Source organism: Geotrypetes seraphini, chromosome 13 (assembly GCF_902459505.1).
Source record: "Geotrypetes seraphini chromosome 13, aGeoSer1.1, whole genome shotgun sequence".
NCBI classification, from domain to species: domain Eukaryota; kingdom Metazoa; phylum Chordata; class Amphibia; order Gymnophiona; family Dermophiidae; genus Geotrypetes; species Geotrypetes seraphini.
The window spans coordinates 4,365,660-4,389,589 of record NC_047096.1 but is presented as its reverse complement, the minus strand read 5'-3'; the positions used below and the strand labels follow the sequence as shown (position 1 = coordinate 4,389,589).

Sequence of the window (23,930 nt, the reverse complement as noted above, 5' to 3'; positions counted from 1 at the left end):
TTCATAATTATATAAGGAAGGGAGATATTATATTTTATAAGGGTTGTTTATAAGATGTCAAGTGTATTTGAAAGTGAAATTGATATTTGTATTGATTGTACTTGATTTAAGATATGAAATGAATAAAGTATTAAAAAAAAAAAGTTACACCATATTGAATACCCTAGAAACAATACATAAATGAAAATGTCAAAATAATTTTAGCATTGTGTCAAGGGTGTTGTTTAAGTTTGGATGTTTATGTTATCGTCAAATATATTTATTGAGCACCAAGAAAAACAGCAATCAGAAACAAGTACAAAGAGCAACAAGCAGCTCCATATTTCACACAAAATCTCGCAAACCCACCCCACCAACCCAACCCACAACCCATCCCCCCCCTCTCACTGATGTCAAACAAAACAGAAGAAACAGATAATAGAACAAGTACCAGGGGCTACAAGCCACCGGAGACAATGTTATCCAAAAAGGCTCCCAAATTTGCTGGAAGGCCCATCCCAGCGAGGAAGAAATGTCCTGGACTCCCCTCCGTTCCCAAGAAAGCAACGTAATCATGTGACTACGCCAGAGGGAATAGTCAGGGGCCTCCGCTTCCAGGATGTTTATGTTATAAGGTGGGGCATGGAATGGCTCCAGGGTATTGAGTGGATCATTTTAACTTTTCTAGTTTTCGACGCTCTTCACATATTTCAATAATGTCCGATTTTCCATCAGTCAGGGGATGCCGTTACAAAAGATTTCATAACAGACTGCTCTCAAATCAAGCAGCTACTTGGGATTCTGTTCACCGCTGACTATTGCGTACTTCTACCTCGTATATGAACTTTAGAAAGCAGTTAAAAACTTATTTGTACAATACATTTCTCTAACGTTTTCCCCTCTACCATCTCAGAATAATACAGAATATGAAAGTTCATCTGATTTTTGGTCTTAAAAAACATGATCATGTAAGCCCTTATTATTTAAAGCTCGATTGGTTGCCATTTGAGGCTAGAGTTTTGTTTAAATTTGGCTGTATCTGTTTTAAAGTCTTATTTGGATCGACTCCAACCTACCTCTCTTCCCACTTTGAATTTTTTTAATTCAAATAAGAATACACGAAAAACTTACTAGTTTACGTTTCCATCGGTAAAAACATGTTGTTATAAGAAATTCTTAGGAAAAACTTTTGCATTTCAGGCCAGTGCAATGAATTCATGTTGGAATACGCTTATTCCCCAAGCTCAATCTTATTATTTATTTAGAAAAATTCTTAAAACTTATCTGTTTGATAAATATGTGACTTAATTGCCATTTTGTATTTTCAGAGAAATTTTGATATGTTTATGTAAGTAATTCCCTGTTTGTGCAGTTCCTTCTTGCTGTAAACCGTCTCTGGTGGTATATGAGAATGAAATTACCCATTTCCCTTTTGTACCGTGTCTAGTCAATAGAAAATTTTAGCATGTACGAGTCACTACCCCTTTTTAAATGAAATTTTTTTAGAAGTTGTATGATGTAAACTACTTTGGAAATTAAATCGGTATATCAAGCCATAATAAAAGAATTTGAAACTTGAAACAACTCACCATCTTATAAGTTTCAAGTTTATTTAAAATTAATTATACTGCCCACTCAAACTTTATAGGCAGTGTACAAAAATGCCATAACAATTAAAATGCAATATTATCAACAACAAACCGAGGGCAAAGACAATTTAAGGACAAGAACAAACAGGAACAAAAGGGGAGAAGGGATTGGAACTACAATGATAGAAAAAAGAGAACACTTAAGTTTGTTGGGTTTTTTTTTAATTGTCAACCACGAGGATCCTCATGGTTTTGCAGTATACAAATGCTATGTTATGTTATATACTGTATATAAAACATAAAAATTCACTGTTTTTAGAATAGTGTAATTTTAATTTTGCTAACAATTTGAATGTAGGCCCCTCTTGATCTTGAGGCCCTAGGCTGAAGCCTAGTTAGCCTATAGGAAAATCTGGCCCTGATTTAGGACCTTCTATAAGTAAAAAATACAAAACACCAACCCTCTTGATTCTGTACATAGGCTTTTATTTGAGAGTGTCAATTTGAAGGGTGTTTTAGTCACAATTACATCAGACATTTAAACAATGACTCAGCTCTTGGATACAGCAGTGTCAGCATCTGAGGATTTGTGCCCGTCAGACACTTTGCATTGTCGGAATGCAAATGATTTTTTCATGAATTTTTAAGATTCCTGCTTAAAATTTTTGCTCTACAAACTGAAGCTAGATGAGAAAATGCTTCGTCAAAATACGTATTACAGCAATTTGCTTCACCAAAAGATAATGCTGCAAACAGGCTTCCAGACAGAAAGATTAATGCCATATAGAGCTCAAAGCACCACGGGACTAATCGTGGTACCGATACAATACAATTTAGAAAGACAATAGCATTGGAAAGAAAGATCTCCACCAAGATGATACTTATTCATTAGGATTTATTTATCATCTTTCAATTCACCCAAGTGGAGTACAGAAGAATAGGCCAGACCCAGGCAACAGACAATTATTCAAATAATGCACCTTATGGCATAGAATGCTGCTTATGAGCTCAATGCAACGCAATACACATACAGGGCAGGAGGCCCCGAGCCGGAACCATGCCACATGTAACACCCTAGTGCTCCAGCTCCACCCACTACATTGGTGATGAAGCAGGAGAGGCAATGAATGGGGTGCAAATTTGGCAACCCTGCTTCCCTTGCACATGAAGTCAGAAAAAGTACAAGAAAATGATTTCAGATGGGGTAGGAGTCGATGGCACTTAACAGGATGTGCAGCTGGTATTAGTCCAGTTAAGTTCAGCAGGGGGCCTGGGCAGCTCAAGATGGGATGTTATGCACTCAACCACCATTAGTTCTGGGCCTCCCCAGCTGCAAGCCCCAACTCTCACCCGGTTATCTAGAGTAGGGTCAATCGCTTCAGATGCCTACATCTGTCACTGTCCAGTACTTTACTTCCCTCCTCCATCTTGGTTCTAGCATCTATCCCCTTTCCTTCCTCCCCTCCCGATCCCATCATCTGTTGTTCTCAATCTCTGCAGTCTAATTTTTTTTCCCATTACTGCAGGTTGCTGCACTGCATCTACTAAATCTCCCTGACTCAAGGCTTTAGGCTGCCTTCTGATGTGTTTCACCCTTTCTGACACAACTTCCTGTTTCCACAAGGGCAGGATGCTCACAGGGAAGGCCAGAAGACCCAAGATAGGCAGGTTTAGTAGATGCAGCGATAGAAAAAAGGTAGACAGACTGTGGGGAGTGGAGAAAAGAAGTTACCTCGAAGGGGTGGTGGGAATGAAAGGGGAGAGATGCTGGAACTGGATGGGGGGTAACAGAAGTGCCAGACCCAGGGATAGAGAGCTGCTCTGCTAGATCGGTGTGGGGTGGGGGAGAGGGACAAACAGGAAGAAGTATTGAACCCAGAACTTGAAGGAAGAAGGATAGATGCTGGATCAGTGGGGCAGGTGTGTGTGAAATGGAAGGAAGGGAGAGAGACTGAGATTGGAGGGAAAGGCACTGGACCTAGGAGGGGAAGAGAGTGCACGGGAGGGGGGGGAGAGAGGAAAAGGAGACCCTGGGGTAGGGGTGGGAGGAAAGGAAGAAAGGAGAGACAGGAAGACAGAAGAGACATTGGGCATGGAGGAAGCATAGGGACACAGAGCAGTGTTGGACAGAGAGGGTATAGGGACACAGAAATGCAATGTTGAACATGGCGTGTGTGTTGTGTGTGCTCTTGCCTGTATTGTGTGTGTGTGTGCGTGTGGGGAGGAGGTTGTAGAGAAAAGAGGAGGGACAAGGAGACAGAGATGAGATGTTAGGCATGGAGGGAGCATAGGGACACACAAGGACAATGTTTGACATGGGGGGGGGGGATTACATTACAGTACTATCTAAGAAAAGGTACCAAGTCTTGGTGCACGTTTACTTGAGAAACAAGGCAACATTGTCAGTTGGGTTCTAGTTATCAGATTGAAATACTATCTCTGGCAAATGAAATGATAGAAAGATGTGGTTTGTTGCATTTGAATCAGCATCTTCTAATAAATATATAGTTTCATAAAAATGCTTGAAATAATTAGGTTTAAAATTATGTAACATGTCGTCTATGATATAGAAATCCATAGTTACGTGTAAGTGAAGGCATTACTTGCAAATAAGAGCAGCCAGCAGCCCTTCCTTGGGCTTCAGTCCCTTCACCACCATTTCAAATGTATACATTTAATGCATCGTGAGAAAAACCTCACTCATTGACCTTCAGTTTCACTTATTGGGATGGTACATGTCACTCTTCTGGATGGGTATCTCTACACTCTGGTCCAGCATATTCCTTCCCTCCACTTCCCTCATGTCCAGCAGTTTCCTTACCTCCTCTCCCCATGCCTCCCTGTGCAGCCATGGAACTCTCAGACAAATTAGGCGACCTAAGGTTCACGAAGAACCTGTTGACCTTTCAGCTCCAAATCTCATGAGACAGCAAAATCAAGAAACTCTCTGAGGGAAGATATCTGTGTGAGAGAGGGGCAGATGGGATGTGAGAAAGAGAGGAGCAAGTGGGAGAGGAGGAAGACTGGCTGCAGACCTCTATAGATATGTAGGCATCATCTAATGACACTTTTTAAAATCCACTTTAATTCAGATGCCTAGTAGACCTACAAGAGTGGGCCACGGAAAAGTAGCCCGCCTCCGGCGATAGTATGACAAGATGAACGAGCAAGTGGATTGTTTTTATCCACTTACCCACAAGTTACAACAGATGGTGAAAGAGGTCCCCGTTCACGTCTATGCACCTTTGGGCACGTCGGATCCTGTTGGCTGATACTGCTTGCACCTCTTCAACAGTGACCCTGCGAAGAGCGTTTGTGATGGTTTCCTCGAGTTCATTCTGGATTGTTGGCATACACCTTCTGCTTTAAATTTCCCCACAGATAAAATTTGCATGTGGACAAGTCCGGGGAATGTGGTGGCCATAACCCCTTGCTCACAGGGAGAACACCATCTTTCTGGTACCGATTTAAGAGGTGAGTTACTTTTTCGTGGTCCACCCTGTATATTTACTAAGGCTTGCCTTGTTTAATTTTATCACTTTCTTCATTAAATGTAGATATTATGTATGATCTGCAACTATTTTGTTGACCTTTTTCCTTCTGCATGTTGTCAGCCAATTAAGGACTCAGGCCTGTCCCACCAACTTTAGCCTCTCCAAACAGCTCAGCCGACCACCTACGCTTGATAGGTTGTGATGAACCTGGAAATTCCCATCAAGCACACTGCAGTGACCTGACTCAAACTCCCAATGTCATCTGCAGCGAGATAGATCCATGCTAGTGCAAGACTCTGTTTTCAAAGGTCGCAAACAGTAATGGTTGATATGACCTGTGCTGCTGAAAACTAAAGCTGGCTTACTAAGCTCATCTTAACCTTCCTCTGTACAGTATCTGCTTCCCTTTCCTTCTTAACACCCCCCCACCTCATTTCTCTGACTCAGTGTTTTTTCTAAAATGAGGCTATGTACACTGAGATAGACAGCAAACAAGAAATTGAAACCTCAAAGATCTCAAACTCCATAAGGCAGCCTCAGGTCTGACCCCTACTGGAATCCTCTTAACCCGACATCTGATTGGGTAGCAGGGGAGAGTTTTATCTTATTTGCGGCAGTCAGGGTAATATACTGCATGAGGCTGTAGGAAAAATGATACATCTTCCCAGCTGCATGTCTTTGCCCTCATCTTTGTATTATAGCAGTTAATAATGATAATAATTATAATAACCTTTATTTGTATAACGATGTTACCATCTAGTTCAGAGCGGTTCACAACAGGAAGTCATCAATACAATATTGAGAATATACAACTTCAAAAATAGAATACGACAGCACTTATTACATAAAATATTTTTAAATAGGTCTTTAAATGACGTCTATAACATCGTTAGGGTACATCAACAGGACAATGAGCCAACACTTCTCTCCAAAATCGAACTGCCTGATATGCTAGCAACTGCTCAGTGTAATGTCTATTAGATTACCCCCTCATAGAGGGAGAAATGACAGTCATTATTGCAAGCTACCCTTGATGGATTTGCAAAGCTGAAACAATCAATCAAATAGCTTGGAGCTAGCCCATGGAAAACCTTATAGAGAACACAGGTGAATTGAAACCAAACGCTTGTGCCAATTGGTAGCCAATGTAACTGCAAACAGGACTCAGTAACATGATCAAATTTCTTTAAAAGGAACATCAATCTCGCCACAGTATTTTGAGCTGATACTATGGACAACCAAAATAAATTAAATTACTAAATTCCAAAATACTCAGCACCAAGCTTGGACTATTAGTCTAAACTGAGACTCTAAAAAATACCTTTAATGTGTAAGCAACTGTCGTAAGGTAAAGAATTATTTTTAAGAACATTTATATGTGGTTGCAAAGATAATCGTGCATCTAAGTGAACACCTAAAATTCTAATCACAGGAACTATCAGATAAAATACTCGATGGACATCTATAGATGGACAGGCTGCTACAAAAATAATCGATGAAACAGTAACAGCAAATGGACAATTTCCTGCAGGGAAAGTCCATAGTCTGCTCGCCCTGGATCGGTAGCATGGAATGTTGCTACTCTGGGTTTTTGCCAGGTACTAGTGACCTGGATTGGCCACCATGAGGACAGGCTACTGGGCTAGATGGACCATTGGTCTGACCCTAAATGCTTTTCTTATGTTCTTATATCATCTGCATAAATGAAACGAGTAAAACCATTTTTGATTCAAACAAAACCAAGGGATGAATAAAGAGGGGAGATAATGGCGAACCTTGAGTACTCCAGTGGCTTTTACCCTTAACCATTCAAGATCTAATTATGAAGCAGCATCATGATGAGTTTCTTTACCCCAGAGACTGTTATAAATTAGGTTTATCATTTTCAACAGTGCAATAATATTATCAAACCCCTTGTGTCTAAAACATGAGAAAATATGACAGGCGAAAGCGATCACTGTTTTAGTGTACGACAACCAGTAAAGGCATCAACTTAGCAACAATCCTTAAAGCAGGATGAAAGGAGCAACTGGAAACTAAGAGCCCAGTCATCTTCTGGACAGACACAGCTCCAGAATTCAGTATTCAGTAAACAAGACCGGTGTGCCTGCCTGACCAGTTCAATTTGCTTTTTCACTTAAAGGATAGTTAAGCTGTGGAACTCATTGCCAGAGGATGTGGTAACAGTGGTTAATGTAGATGGGTTTAAGAAAAGTTTGGTCACGTTCCTGGAGGAAAAGTCCATAGTCTGCTACTGAGACAGACATGGCGGAAGCCAGTGCTTGCCCTGGGATCGTAGAATGGAATGTTGCTACTATTTGGGATTTAGGAATCTTGCTGCTCTTTGAAAATCTGGAATCTTGCTGGTCTTTGGGATTCTGTTCGGCATGTTGCTACAATTTGGGGTTCTGCCAGGTACTTGTCACCTGGACTGGCAACTGTTAGAAACAGGATGGAACATTGGTCTGACCCAATAGGGCCATTATGTTCTTATGACTTCCACCTGTGAGGTTTTTTTTTATGAATGACTTCTTTATGTAGTTCTGCTAGAATTTCTAAATTCAGGTGCAATTTCAAGGGGAAGATATTCGAAAGAAAGTGTAAGCATAATGCTCCTTTAAGACATAACTGGCATCACTTTCCAAGTTTGAAATGCATCATGATTTGTTCGTAGTAAATCGTGTTTGGCTCAAAGGATGCAGGATAATAGAAGCCTTTTGGCTTGGGGAGGTTTTCTTTGCCTACCTCACTATCTTTTCCCAGCCAGATAAAAAAAAGAACTGAATCTGATCCTCATCTGGTTTAAAATAATAAAATATAAGGTCAAACACCTTCTCTTCTTACACACCCCACACGGCTCTCCCCTCAAACGTTAAAAACAAAACAACAAAATGATGAAATGTCTCTCTAGAAAAAAATGACATCACATTCTAATGACATCAGAGCTTTGCTGTTTTTCTCCACTTGAAAGCTAAACTTCCTGATTTGTAGGGAGAGAAGCCAGAATTTCAAGTGAGACTTTAGCAGTAATGGACAGAGAATGTTTCACCTGTTATACAATGACATTATATTAGAACATATTCAGATCCCATTAGGGCATGTCCTGTCCTGGTGCTACAAGTCCCAGCTGAAGTTCCTTCTTAAAAACAATCTAATAAATAACATATTTTTACCCAGTATGGACAGAAAGGATGAAAGGCACTTAATTATACATTACACAAAAGTCAAAACATGAAGAGAGGAAAGACTGAGATTCCAGGGTATGAATAAATAAGGAAGTCTGAATAAAATGGAACTCATTCCTCCTTCTTATGAAACGATAAAAAGAGCAAAATCAAAGAACTTTCAAAATGTTCATATACATAATAATCCATCTGAAATGAAGATCCACTATTTGAAAAAGAGACTTGTACAAAGGTCTGCTACTGGCTGATTCTCTGGAGCTATGCATCGTGCAGAGGTGGAGGGGAAGGAAGAGCTTGTCTGGTTCGCCACTGCACGAACAACATCCTTCTGCTTCACTTGGTGGCACAGAGTGGAAGTAAAGAGTCAGGATGGGTCTTCTGCCTGAGGAAGAGAATTAATAGATTATTTCAGTACCTTCTGAAAGGCGGCAGGACCAGGGATATATCGGTCCCTGTGGCAGTTCTTTTAACAAGAACTTCTGCAAAACTATATGAACTGATAGCAAAAATAAACAACCTGGTCATGGAAAAGCAGGAAAAAGCAACGTTAGAGGCTTAAAATATAGCCTCCAATGCCTAAAATGACAAATTTCAGAAGGGGGTGGGGGTTGGAGATTACTGCTTCCATGGCATGACATCTTCAAATATGTCTTCAACTGTTCTGCTAACCTTTTATGCATTTCCACTTTTAGGACCTCTTTCCCAAGACTTTTTCCTGTGAACACAGAATGGAGGATGGATCCTGTAGCAAATGCACCAAAGCCCAGAGGAACTGAACGGGCCTTGGTGCCTTTGCCTCAGGGAAATCACTACTGTGGCTTTGTATAAGGAACCCAAAGTTAGGAGCATAAATCCTTTGAATATTGTGCCTGAATGTCCGCTTTAAGTGCTGGTCTAATTTGAAACAATAATTATGGCATAAGTTGCATATGGATTTTCAGTGCTGGCACTTAAACAGGCAGAGGGTAATTCTATAACCAGGAACCTATAGAAAATTCCAAAGGCACCTCTATTTTGTGCATATTCTATGGGGAAAGCAAAAAAATACTGTAATAACCAAACCCACTTCTATTTGTCATCAGAAACAAAACAGGTGCATACTTGCATTACAAAAACTAATACAGGGGGCAGCAAGACATGACTGAGGTGATTTCTGACAATACAGGTCTGTGCAGTGGATTCACACTCTGAAGTAGCCATGAATGTGAAACGCTGGCTAGAGAATGACACAGGGACAAATTTTTCCCCGTCCTCTTGGGAACTCATTTTCCCATCCCGTACCTGTGAGTTCATTTCCTGTCCTTGCCTCATTCCTGCAAGCTCCATCCTCATCTGCACAAGCCTCCAACACTTTAAAATCCTAAGTAGCAACATTCTAGAGCTGAGATTGTGATGTCACAATGCCTCATTCCACCAATACCTAAGCTCCGCCCTCATCTGCACAAACCTCAAACCCTTTAAAATCCTAAGTAGCAACATTCTAGAGCTGAGATTGTGATGTCACAATGCCTCATTCCACCAATACCTAAGCTCCGCCCTCATCTGCACAAACCTCAAACCCTTTAAAATCATAAGTAGCAACATTCTAGAGCTCAGATTGTGATGTCATAATGCCTCATTCCACCAATGCCTAAGCTCCGTCCTCATCTGCACAAGCCTCAAACCCTTTAGAATCCTAAGTGGCAACATTCTAGAGCTCAGATTGTGATGTCATAATGCCTCATTCCACCAATGCCTAAGCTCCGTCCTCATCTGCACAAGCCTCAAATGCTTTAAAATCCTAAGTAGCAACATTCTAGAGCTGAGATTGTGATGTCACAATGCCTCATTCCACCAATACCTAAGCTCCGTCCTCATCTGCACAAGCCTCAAACCCTTTAAAATCATAAGTAGCAACATTCTAGAGCTCAGATTGTGATGTCATAATGCCTCATTCCACCAATGCCTAAGCTCCGTCCTCATCTGCACAAGCCTCAAACCCTTTAAAATCATAAGTAGCAACATTCTAGAGCTCAGATTGTGATGTCATAACGCCTCATTCCACCAATGCCTAAGCTCCGTCCTCATCTGCACAAGCCTCAAATGCTTTAAAATCCTAAGTAGCAACATTCTAGAGCTGAGATTGTGATGTCACAATGCCTCATTCCACCAATACCTAAGCTCCGTCCTCAGCTGCACAAGCCTCAAACAGCTGGGGCGAACTGCTCCCCCTTACTATGCCACTGCACCTGTCTCTGTAGGGTGGAGTTTGGCATCTGAGGCTCTTTCCTCCTTATTTTTTCATTTTACTGGTTGCTCAGCTTCTCTGGACACTTGTTATAGTGCCCCTGAATTAGTGTTTGTGATAAATGCATGGACCTGTTTTGTTTCTGATGACAAGTAGAAGTGGTTTTGGTTCTTCTATCATCAGAGGACAGCTACTTTGCATAAATATCAGATAATGCCACCCGTTCTTCACCGATCTATTATTTTATTAATATTAAGAGGGTGAAAGTCGCTTTATATTGGATTTCTTATTCCCTTTCACTCAACTTAAGATCATTTGTGTTGTATAAAGGCAACAAATAAGACAGTAGAATAAACTCCATTAGTGCAAAAATGCAAAGTTAAACCTAGTTGTGTTTTTTCACTCGTTATTAACTTGTCTTCTTCTAGGGCTTTGTCTCCTTTATTGGGGGCTTCCGAAATTGTTTTTCTTTCATTGTGTTCGATTACGCTGCTCCTTCTTCTGGCTAGTTTCAAAAGTTTACCATATCAAGTTTCAAGTTTATTAAAAGTTTGTTGTACACGCAATGTCAAGTACTTCAATGCGTATGACAATTTAAAAATAGGAGACAAAAATAAAACAATTTTATACAAATAAACGTACAGTATATACGTACAAATAATTACCGATATAAAAGGAGAGGGGGATGAACTACAATCTTTAAAGAAAATAAAGGTACATTTAGGGAAAAAATATCTGGAGGGTAACAAAGAATAATTTTAAAAACATGGCTAAGCCTAAAGGAGAGGGTAAGGGAAACTGTGACCTATACATAAGGTCTAATTAAAATGAGGAATTAGAGCATAAGCATTAATGATATAAGTATTGATACAAATGAAAGGAAGATTAATTTTCCTAATACCTATGGAAAAAAGTTCGAGACTGGTATTATTGTACCCAGATGTATCCCAGCTGCAGAAAGAACACAGAATGAAGCTCTTTATGTGTTGTTTCTATATTATGCCATGTACGTATTCTCTTTTGCAATCTTGCACGCCTAGTTAAAAGGATGGCAGTAAGGGACCACGTTTTTCTTTTAAGAGGTGGATTTTAGAACAGATGTAGCCATGTTGGAATGTGTCAAGTTCCTTAATATTTTAGAACAGGACCTGCCCGTGTGGAATCTGATCTAAAATCATGCAGGAACAGACATGTGTGTGCCAGTTATATGCTACAGGAGTGTCTGCTTCCCCGCAGGGCAAGCCCGTGGCTTTAACACACAGGCTTAAAGCGAGTTAAAACCACAGGCTTGCAAAACAAAAAGCTAATCCAAGCTGTCTTTGAATCAGTGATTTGGTCGCCTTCCATTCACCCTGTCTTTTGGGTAACATGTATTGGTTTCTTCCTCCTGGGGGTGAACTTTGTGATATGATAGACTAGTTTGACCCCCCCCCCTCCCAGCTCTCGCTGTACGGCTGGGCTTCTGCGTGCAGATACGTTGCATCAGAAATTCAAAAGCAGCATCCACATTGCTGATGTTTCGAAGTCCGACATGCCCAGCAACACTGCCATTGCCTCTACCTCAGCCCGGGGCACGACGCTTTCTGCTTCCAGGTCACTCTTGTGGCCAACCAGAATAAAAACAACTTTGGAAGAGAAAATGTATTCATAGGCCTTGCAAAAAATGTTCCCTACTCAGAGCATGCGGAGACCATCTACAGGCAAGGAAGATGGTCTGCACATGCTCAAGGATCGCTCTCTAGCGATCCGTGACATGGGTGGGGAGCATGTCAACGATCATCCCCATTTGCATGCAGGCCTTTTGTGAATTCGTCGGCCTGCATGCAATCGGGCACGGATCGGACACGGAATGGGGGGCTAGTGAATCTAGCCTAAGGTGAACAATTTTCTCTAATTTCGATGTCTCTGGGATTTGGTGTAAATTCCATTGATAATGTGACAGAGAATTCTTTTTGCACTGCCCTAGTCCCACCCAAAACACATCCTCTTGCCAGAGACACATATTTGAGTTTTGCACAAGCCTATCCTGGCTTTCTGAAGCTGGGATTTAGATGTATTTGCAATGCACACATCCAAAATATGAATAGCACTGCTTAGTAAAACATCGAAATATATGCAATGATTAAATTGAAGTTCCAATCTTTGATACTCACGGACAAGTATTTCCCGCCTGAGGCTGAAAAGGAAGGACAGCAAAGGAAAGGTCAAGCATTTTGGAGAAGGAAGAGGAGAAAAGAAAAAAAGATAAAGTGAAAAAGATCTGCAACTCATTAACATGTGAGCAAACTGCAACCCGTACGTCCCTGTAGAAGACACTCAGATACACATGAAGGATGGGGAAGACAGACTCAGTGAAAATGGCAGATGCTGCTAGCTAGATATTGAAGCCTTGCACATTTCTGAAAACCTTCCACATCTCCCTACCCCATACATATCTCATTTTTTATAACATAAGAACTGCCGCTGCTGGGTCAGACCAGTGGTCCATTGTGTCCAGCAGGTCAAAGACCAGTGCTCTAAATGGGTCCAGCCTCACCTGTGTACGTCCCAGTTTAGCAGGAACTTGTCTAACTTAGTCTTGAATCCCTGGAGGGTGTTTTCCCCTATAACAGACTCCGGAAGAGCGTTCTAGTTTTCTACCACTCTCTGGGTGAAGAACTTCCTTACGTTTGTACGGAATTTATCCCCTTTTAGCTTTAGGGAGTGCCCTCTCGTTCTCCCTACCTTGGAGAGGGTGAACAACCTGTCCTTATCTACTAAGTCTATCCCCTTCAGTACCTTCCTTCAGCTTCCCCCTGCATCCAACATCTCTCCCTCTCTCCCCATTCCTCCACCCACAGACTGGCAATTCCCCTCCCCCCTCACAGATGCAGCTACAGTGATTCCTTTTCACTGCCTGTGCCGGCTCTGCAAGTTTCCCATCGCTGTATCCCACCAATAAGGAAATGGATGGAGACGATGTCAGCGAGGGCAGGACGCGGCCGAGGGAAGCCTGCTGGGCCCACGCAGGCAGCAAAAATGAATCGCTGTGGCAGCCTCTGACGTACATCAGGGAAAGGGTTCAGAGACAGGGGCAGATACCGGCTGTCGGCAGAGGAGAGAAAGAGAGGGGAGTGTGGTGCTGCTTCTGGGTGGATGGGCACAGCTACACCACGCCACTGGGTAAAACAAGAAGAAGAATGTGATGAAAGGAAGAGGAGGGAGAAGAAGCTGACACAAGCTGGACCGAAAGCCATGTATCTCAAGTTACCTTTTATTTGTTTTTTTATTTTATTACTTATCCGAAGTGGTTTTTACATTCAGGAACTTTATCATATTTCCTTTTCTGTCCCGATGGGCTCAAACTCTATCAAGTGTACCTGGGGCAATGGGAGGATTAAGTGACTTAGGGCCCCTTTTACTAAGGTGCACTAGCGGTTTTACAATACCGCACAAGCTAACGCCTCCACAGAGCTTGCGTTAGAATTTTTCATTTAGCGCGTGCTAAAAACACTAGCGCACCTTAGTAAAACTCACTCCACACTCACAAACACAAAGGGACTTTAATCATCAAAAAACTCAAATACCCTTAGAGCAAATCCTGTTCTCAAAATAAGCGGTTTCACTTTTTATTCCTAAACAACAGCATCATTTTAAACCTCTTCCTAAGGCTCAACAACGCACTGTGGACTTAAAACCCCAAAAGCCACTACTAGGCTTTAGGAGTGTCGAGTAGGGCTCCCAGCGCATGTGGATGGACATTTATTGAAATATTTGAAAAGTATTTATTACTGAAGGTAGGAATACTTGGAGGAGGCTTTTTTATGCCCATGAGGTAACTCTAAGAGTAGCCTGAATGTTTATAAAATTAGCAGAGGCTTTTTCACCCCCCTTTACAAGATTCCTGAAGCCTAGTAGTGGCTTTTTGAGTTTTAAGTCCACAGTGCGTGGTTGAGCTTTAGGAAGAGGTTTAAAATGATGCTATTGTAAAGGAGGAAAAAGTGAAATCGCTTTTTCTGAGAACAGGATTTGAACTAAGGGTATTTGAGGTTTTTGGTTAAGTGACTTACCCAGAGTCACAAGGAGCAGCAAGGGATTTGAACCCACAGACTCAGGGTCCTGAGGCTGTAGCTCTAACCCAGGGGTCTCAGGACCGCAATCCATTCGGATTTTCAGGATTTCCCCAATGAATATGCATGAGATCTATGTGCATGCACTGCTTTCAATGCATATTCATTGGAGAAATCCTGAAAACCCGACTGGATTGCGGCCCTCTAGGAGGGACTTTGAGATCCCTGCTCTAACCCCTGCACCACACACTCCCCGCCATGTGTGAAACCCTATCTCTGGGATATTTTCTGAGGCTCTTATTTACCATCTGCCTAATATGAAAAAAAGGATAAACTTTACTCAAACTTTACATTAAGGTTTGTTCAAACTTTATGTTAAGGTTGGAGCTTTGCAGAACACTTTAAGTCTATAGATAGGATGAGTCAGTCCAGCTTTGACTATGGATCTTAACTGATCCCAGCTGAACAAACAAAACCTCTTAAGTTGATGTTTTTCAGGTAAGAACACTCAGGCATTTCAGTTCCAAGTAAAAGCTGGAAAGGATTACACTAGACTTAAATCATTCCCTGCTTAGAACTAAGGGACAGAATCAGCTCCCCAATGGAAATGTCTAAAATCAGCCTGCAATCAAAACAATGAAGGGATGAGAGAGGGAATAAACAAGGCAGCTGTCATTTGCATGTGAACGAGACAGCAATGGTTAGGGATGGTTATACCGAGTGAACACTGACTTGTGTTGGTGGTTGATCAGCCCCATCTGGAGCATCCCGGACTTGGACAGAGCCTACTGGATTAAGAGGCCTGCTCCCAACACTGTAATTTCGTGGGCGCTTTACCGTGTCCGGACTGGCCAGAGGTGTGAAGCTGTTTCTTCTCATCCTCAAGGGGGTTAGGTTCTTTTGAAGGATGTGCTAATTAAAATAGGACATTAAGGGGAAAAAAAAAATCCATTGAAACCGGAAACCAAAACTTCCCCCCGATTAACATTTGTATAATTAACTTCCAAGAACTGATTAAAGATTCCCAATTATTTTGGAGAGCAATATTTTGAAAAAGGAAAAATCCTTCTTGCCACTTCTGAAATTTAAAACAAAATTCTTTACATATGCTCTGTGACCCTTCCTTGCCCCTCTATCTAGAACAAATATCTTGAAGTTACACTCACGAAGCACCAGAATAATTCTAGGGTTCTTTTACTAAGGCAAGCTAAATGCGAACGTTTGTGTTTAGCTTGTGCTAAATCAGACAGCGCACCTTAGTAAAAGGAGCCGTCAGTTGTCAAATCAGTTTCACCCTTGCATCACAACAGGAGGGGCGAGATCTCATTTAAGCTACGAGAAAATGGGAGTTAAAGTGTAATCTAACAAGAGGAGAGACTGAAAAAGAAATCTTCTGCTCACAGCACTAGGGCTGCCACATGCAAAAACCTCTTCTATTGTCTATAATATTCCCTGTGCCTCTGTGTAAGTGTCATCATTTTCCCCTGCAGTTAGATACTTTGTAAGATCAGCCACAGAATTTTATGCGAGGCATTTTTAGCCAGCTACAATTATTATTCATCAGCCTCTTGTTTGATTTTGCTTTTTTTTTTACCTTCCTTCCTCTCCTGCTAGAAAGCAGACTTTTCATTCCTCCCTGTGCTCATTTAGTCTCTTGTTTTCAAGAGCGCAAGGACACACCAGCTGCTTGTCTAAATCTTTATGAGACTGAATGATAACTAAGGAAGACTTTCACGTGTCGGTGAGCCCATGAGCCTGCTACGAGTTCAGGGTTAAACTGGCATCTCAGATAAGGTCTGGCCACGATCCTTGAACATTCATCTCATAGTACAGGATCAAAATGAACCCCCCACCCCCACCCCAACTTGCTGAAAATGGCAAGTAGCCATAAAACGAAGCTGAATTAGAGCCTTTGTGTAAAAAAAAAAGCAAAACATTATAAACGAGGCAGAGGTAGAGCGTTTTGTGGATAATGATACATTCGATACTGGCATATTTACAGCCATTTGCCTCCTAATTAGCCATGTCAGCACATTCATTAAGTCTGAGGCTTGCATTTATAATGTGAATGCTGATTAAATGATAGATTTTGTTTTGTTATGTGTAATACAGCTCAGTTCTATGTTCAATTTTATTTAAATGCCACAAAAAAAAGTAATTATCTAAGCGGTTTACAATCAATTATAACCGAGTTGAAAATAGGGGAGGATAGATACCATTTTTGTTTTCTTTTATTGTTATCCAGCAAAAAAGCATGGGATAGGCATGTGAGATCTCAGAGAGAGGAGGCGAGAATGGTTACTGCGGATGGGCAGACTGGATGGGCCATTTGGTCTTTATCTGCCATCATGTTTCTAAGAATTGTACATTGTGAGGAATATAAATGTTTTAAATTAATAAATAAAATCTAAATAAAAGCAGAGGCTATTCCGACAATGTAGTTACCCAACAATTCTGGAAGCGACGCCTGCTGCGGCAGGCGCTTACAAAAGAGTGCTTGCCATGCGCCAATCACTGACATGTGCTGCTTCCAGAATTGCAGCTTGACGGGGCTCTAGGCAACAGAAATGAAGGCCGGGGTTTCACAGGCCTACATTTTCAGCGCCTAGGTCACGTCAGAATTGCGGCCAGCGATGCATAGTGATGCTGAAATCTAGTGCTGCCCCTAACCATGCCTCCTTCCGGGCTTTGGCACTAGCCGCTAGGGAGATAGGTGCTGGTCGGGGAGGTTGCTTAGCTGCTGCTATTTTTTTAAAATCACCTTTTAATTGGTTTTAAATGATGTCATTTATCAACAATTAAGTTAGGCGGTGATGGGACGCCTACCACTGTCTAACTTTCAGTGGCCCAACAAGAATCAGCCCCTTTAGGTATACATTACATTACGTGCTTATATCCCACAAAATCCTGAGTTCAATGCAATTTATAAGTTGAAGGAATTGGCCATTCAGGGCTCCTTTAATCAAGCAGCAGTAGAGCCTTTTACCGTGGGCTGGTGAGGTTCATGCTCCGACGCTCATAGGAATTGAATGAGTGTGGTGAAAGAATCTACCGCTGCTTGATAAAAGGAGTCCTTAACAAAAAAAGTTTTTAAAGCCTTCTTAAAAGCTCTATAATTGTCAACCTTCATATACTTAGTGGTAAAGCATTCTACCATTTGGTGGGTTAATATAAAAATAAATTATGTATAAAGCAAAAATTACAACCCAGAAACCTATTTAGTAGAACGCACTGGGGAGGACTTTGATGGCTGGGATGGTTAAGATGGGCTGGACTGAGCTTTGCTGGAGACTCCAGTAGATAGAACCTAAGCTCACTACCGGGCAGGGCTCTGGGTTTCTGGGCCCGAAATATCTAAGAAAAAGGACCATTTACATTTAAATTAAACCATTAAATACCGCTTTATACCTTATATTTCTAGGACTTGATTACTACAATAATAACGGAAGAGTATCTAAATGTGCCCTATTTCTATAGGTATGATTTAACAGGGACAGCCCATGAGCTCAACAAGATCTGTCATTAGTGACAGCTGAACTAGCTGCAGGGAGGCGAGAGTCCAGCCCCAGACTGCACAGACTGCTGAAATGAATGACTTCAGGAGTTCGTGCTCTACATTTGCAAATGTTTCTTGACGTTTTGAAATGGCTTTCAGGTCTGGCTAAGGACACTTACAGATGGTTTGTCCCGATGAGTATTCACTGCTTCCACATTCAAGTGAATCATTTCCACTTTGCATCCTTAATCAAATGGAAAAAACACAGAGCAGCTGTTACACATCTGTTTGACAAGTTTTGTTTAAGAAGTTAAACATGCAGCCATGTCAAGGTTTTAAGGCAGATATTTATTAAAAAAGAAGAAATTGGTGGTATTAGGTATTAGATTAGATCATTTACTGTTCTATTGTCCATTAATTTTGGCTTTTTGGAAATCAATATGGGGCCAAATAAATTGTTGGAAAATCCAGTGGCATTATCCTATGATACTGTTTTATTTGGCATGTCAATGAGGGCTAAAAGACAAATTTCATCTAAGAACAATAGGCTATTACTTATTATGACAGGTGTTGCTATACAACAAATTACAAGCAATTGGAAAAATTGGAAGAGGCTTAACTATAGTTTTTGGTGGAATTCCTCATGTCATATGTATAAAATGGAAAGAACGTTAGCCACACAGAAAGGAAATTTCAGGAGATCTGGGAACCATTAACAAAATATTCTAATGTTTAATTATTGTTTTTTCCCTTCCGGGAGGGGGGAGGATGATGATAATGAATTTTAGTGTGTAGATATGGGGTCCATGATAAATATGTTAAGTACTGGAAAATGTGAATGATTAGGGGGAGGGGGGTTTAATTCTGAGAGTATTAAGTGTGATGTGGAGTATAAAATGTTGCATTTACTGTAACACTTATTGTACGTTTTAAAAGGGATTAGGTCATTTTCAGGGTCACTTAAATGGTAAGAGAGTTTTCACAGAACTGTCCAAATGGTGCCACGTTGTGCACACTCCACCCACTGTAGGAAGCAGCATTCCTGAGATGGCGTTTGGAACTATGTGCATGCCTTGGAGTTTTCAAAAGTAATGCTGAAAAACTCTCTGAACAAGTCAGTGGGGGTAAAAGTGTGTTAGGGCTTCTCCTAGGATTCTACTGTAATTGAAAAGGAGATCTTTAGTTTTACTTTGAAAATCTGGCAAAGTTTAAAATGTGGAACATACAATATGCCTCTCACTCGTGCAAGAAATGATAAAACTATCCCCTGTGAGACCAGCAAAATGGTTCTGTAGCATGCAAGAAATTTTGGACTGATTTCCATGCCCAGGATCGGGGATCCTATAGCAATCTCTGAAGGCTGTTAAATAGTGCCACCTGGTGGTCATGCTTTGGAGGAGGAGTTATGTCTTTGGCCTCACAATGGGTGACAGAGATGCCAAGTTACCCAGTTCCAGGCTGAAAACTTTTGGACCAGGCTTGATTTTGGACCAGGCTTGATTTTACCCTAAAGCAGTGTGGGATTTGTAGTGCCCGATCCTGCCAGTTGAAATCAGTGCTGCAATGTACCAGGACTGCAGACCTCTTTGACCACATTCTGATCAAAAAAGTCTTCCTCTTTGAAGATGCTTACACTTAATCCACATGACACTTTCCGACAATGGCTTGCCAAGCATGCCACCCATCCTTTCCACTATCTACCCCTTTGTCCTATCTTATATCATAGTTTGGTTTAGTTTATCATCATTTCTAGCCCACCTTTATCAAAGGCGGGTTACAAAACGTGCATACCTAATACCACAAATAGACATACGCAGTTCTCTCTCTTCTTCCCCCTCCCTTTTTATGTCCCCTTTTCACTCTGCAGGTTAGCAAGCGCTAAACAAACTTGGAAACTTGCTTAAAAATCCAGTACTGTTCCAAAATCTCCAGCATTGAATTGGTAACTTGACATCTCTGGGGTAGGCACTTAAAAATGGAAGAATTAAGGTTCAAGGCACCATCTACAGACCAACTGGGGTCAGTTCCAACTGAGCTAGAAGCCTGAAAAGCAAGAGGTTAGTATCAAGCTTTGAAAAAAAAACCTATATAAAATAATAAATCAATGCAAATATTAAACAGGGAGATGTATGTTAACCCTGGTAACATGAGACTTACCAAATCAGTTGTCAGCTAAAGAGTACATTAGAGAATGACACGGGGAAAAATTCTGTCCCCATCACCACCCCGTCCCTGGACCACCATCCTCTGCACCGCCCCGTCCCTGCTGTCCCTTTCACCGCCCCGTCCCCGTCTCTGCCGTCCCCTTCACCGCCCCGTCACCACCCCGCTGTCTCTTTCACCGCCCCGGCCCCATCCCCGTCTTCAGCGTCTTCTCCTCTCCATCCCCTCACCCCCAGCACCATTCACGCAGTCCAGCAGCTCCCTCCCGCCGGCCAGCCGTGCATTTCCCTCCTTTTCCCTTACCTTTTCTTCTTAAAATGGCGATTTCTATAAGGCTACGAGCTGTATTACAGCCGGAGCCTTGAAGTTGCGTCGGGTTGCCTGCTAGAAGTCTCCTCCGAAGCAACCAGAAACAGGAAGTTGCGTCAGAGGAGACTTTTACCAGCAGGCAATGCAATGTGACTTCAAGGCTCTGGCTGTAATACAGCTCCTAGCCTTATAGAAATCGCCATTTTAAGAAGAAAAGGTAAGGGAAAAGGAGGGAGGGAGATACATGGAAGGACGGCGGGTGAGAGTGGGCTGCCGGTCGGAACGCTCGGTCACCGCGCGTTCAAGATTGTTCACCGCCCCATGCTACCATTCACCGCTCCACGGGGCAGTGAATGGCCTTGTCCCTGAACTTGCGGTGACCATTTTTTTTGGTCACCGTTTTGGCGGGTTACCCGCGGTTAAACGCGGCTAACCGCAGGTAACCGCCACCGTGTCATTCTCTAGAGCAGTGGTTCCCAACCCTGTCCTGGAGGAACACCAGGCCAATTGGGTTTTCAGGCTAGCCCTAATGAATATGCATGAAGCAAATTTGCATGCCTATCACTTCCATCATATGCAAATCTCTCTCATGCATATTAGGGCTAGCCTGAAAACCCGATTGGCCTGGTGTTCCTCCAGGACAGGGTTGGGAACCACTGCTCTAGAGTACATCTAAATCCTGTGAAGGAAGAGCTGCTCATACAGCCATACTACACATAATCCAGAAAAAGAGGTATCCATGTGCCTTCTCTTGCCCTTCTAAACTTTGAAGCTGACAATTTCTGACTCTATCTGACCTGGATATTAAACAATGCTATTTGTGGAAGGTAATCTGAGCAGGTTTTTAAAAATGGTTCATGAAGAAACACAACTGAATGTTTAAATTATTCCTACACGTTGACACAAACCAGCTTGTAGGATCCATTAACCAGGGCCTTCACCTTCCCACCAGCAGCGCAGGAAGGAAAGCTACCATTGCAGAATTCTGTGCAACTAGGAACGTCTCATTTCCAGAACACATACCATAAGCAACAGGGGTTAGTTTGAGCACAGTATGGAGCGGACACCGCAGGTATGGCAGGTCATCTGGAAAAGAAAAACAACTCCATGATCCATTTCAGTCCAGTCTGTATTTTTTTTTTCTGCATGATTTACAAAAGCAGAATTTAAGAAACTTTTTGAAAAATTACGTTCCGAAAGAGAACACAGGCTGCTGCATTTTCTAATCAGGAAAGTCTTGGCTCTCTTTATTTATTGCCAAATTCTTTTTTTCCCCTAGGTAACAGATAATGCCTGAGGCCACTTCAAAAGTGACTGAAGTGGAATAATCTGATGTAAGAACACAAGCCTTGCTGTTCTGGGACAGACCAAAGGTCCGTTTTGAACAGTAGCCAATTCAGATCACAAGTTCCTGGCAATATACCAAAAGAGTAAACCAGATATTTGCTTCTTATCCTAAGAGAAAGTAGTGGATTTGAGCTTTGAGATTAAGCATCAGATGAATGCGTCTCAATGGTCACAAATTTGGACTTGGAGGATGAGATGTACAATGTCAGCATCTACGAGACAATCTTGTTTTTTTCTGTTATATAGAGCATTATGGACCCCTGTTAAGTTGCATAAGTTGGATAGATCTAGAACTAATAGATGTTGGCACTGTCATCTTGAAGCAGGGACACTGGATCATTTGCTGTTTTACTGTCCATTGATTCAAAAAATTTGGAAATCTATTTGGGATCAAATAAATAAATTATTGGAGAATCCTGTAGCTTTAACATATGACAAGGTGGTACAATGTTAAGAGCTAAAGTCAAATTTCCTCTCACAACAATAAAGTTTTTCTGATAATGACAGGGGTTGCTATGCAAATGATTTTGAGAAATTGGGAAAACTGGGACAGGTTGAGCTACAGTTTTGGGTGGGAATCGTTGTGTCATATTTTTAAAATGGAGAGAATGTTGGCTGTACAACATGGAAATTATAAAAAAAAAATTTGAGGATTTGGGAACCATTGATAAGTTATTGTAAGGATTGATTTTATTTCTGGTCATTTCATTATACACATCCAGGGGTTGGGGGGGGGGGGGGGGAGATTCACAGGACAATTCTAACCTGGTTATGTGTAAAGGATTATTAATTTGGGGGTGGGGGGTTAAAGTGATTGTTAGGTAAATCTATTAGTTAAAAGTGCTTTTGTTGTAACATTATTTGTATAAATAGCTGTTGTGCACTATGATTGTTTGAAACTTAATAAAGATTAAAAAAAAAAAATCCATTATGGACTTTTCTTCTCTATTACACTATTCTCTCCTCCGCTCTAGATACCATCGCTCTTCCCAGCTGCTAGCAGTATTCAAATCCAAGCTAAAAGCCCACTTTTTCGAGGCTCTTTTCAACTCCTATCATTCTGTCAGCAAGAAACTTACCAACCCCTATATGTCATGTCATCTGTCCAAATTAGATTTTAAGCTCTTCTGAGCAGGGACCCTCTATTACATGTTAAATGTACAGTACTGTGTACCTCTTTCAGTTCTATAGAAATACTAAATAATAGTAGTAGTAGAAGACATTAACCAAACCTCTTTTAAACCCTGTTAAGCTAACTGCTTTTACTAAACTCTCTGGCAATGAATTCCAGAGTTTAATTACAAACTGAGTGAAGAAATATTTTCTCCAATTTGATTTAAATTTACTACTTAGTTTCATTGCATGATCCCATAGTCCTTATATTTCTGGAAAGAGAAAACAAGCGATTCTACCATCTCCATTCCATTCAGGTTTTTATAGATCTGTCATATCTGCCCTTAACTGTCTCTTCTCCAAGTTGAAGAGCCTTTGCAAACCATCAATCAGTACATGAAAGAAATCTGCCTATTACCCTACCTGCACCTTTATCCAGGAAGTAAGCCAACAGGCATCGCATGACAGCCTGGTGCGAGATTACCAGCACATTTCCCTGACGCTCCAGTTCCATGATAACAGGTTCTAAACGCTGCACCAGGTCTTGGTATGACTGGAAAAAAAATACAATTAAGTTTTAAAATCAGGCTAGTGTTGGCATCCTGGAGTTAGAAGTAAGGAAACATGTGTTAGCATTCCCATGCGCTCCTTATTCTGGCATCCTTTGTTTAAAGATAATTTCCCCAAACAACTTTCAGTTTAACAAAGAAATCATCTACACTAAATTCTCCAACATCTCATTTGATCCCAGTGCAGTCAGAACTAGTATCTAGCAAATAAACGACCCTTTGCTTCCCCTTTTGCATCCTCTCCTACCTTCACGATCCCTTCTACCACTTAATATAAGTATTATAAGCAGTAACTGTTCTGCCCTCAGTGTATATAGAGTGCACTGTTTGTAGTGTAGCTCAGCACGTGTAACCGCAGTTACTTCCTGCTTAGAGCATAATCTTTACTTCTAGTGGTCATTCTTTGGCAT

The 23,930-nt window shown here is 41.4% G+C and overlaps 1 protein-coding gene across 9 annotated transcripts in view; it reads right to left on the bottom strand.

Annotated features, from left to right (window-relative positions):
• Positions 1-7,847: 7,847 nt before the first annotated feature.
• The window catches only part of PFKFB2 (6-phosphofructo-2-kinase/fructose-2,6-biphosphatase 2), a 40,080-nt gene continuing 23,997 nt past the window's right edge, over positions 7,848-23,930 (bottom strand). For 5 of the 9 annotated variants that reach the window (XM_033917961.1, XM_033917963.1, XM_033917962.1 and 2 more), the window contains 6 exons: positions 23,375-23,504; positions 21,515-21,577; positions 18,199-18,263; positions 15,256-15,435; positions 12,628-12,650; positions 7,848-8,629 (listed from right to left, as the gene is read on the bottom strand). In XM_033917961.1, coding sequence (XP_033773852.1) covers positions 8,581-8,629; positions 12,628-12,650; positions 15,256-15,435; positions 18,199-18,263; positions 21,515-21,577; positions 23,375-23,504 — 510 coding nt within the window. In that variant the 3' untranslated portion in view covers positions 7,848-8,580. Of the gene's footprint in view, positions 8,630-12,627; positions 12,651-15,255; positions 15,436-18,198; positions 18,264-21,399; positions 21,578-23,374; positions 23,505-23,930 lie in introns of those variants that run through there. The other 4 variants (XM_033917965.1, XM_033917967.1, XM_033917968.1 and 1 more) reach the window with 4 other exon arrangements.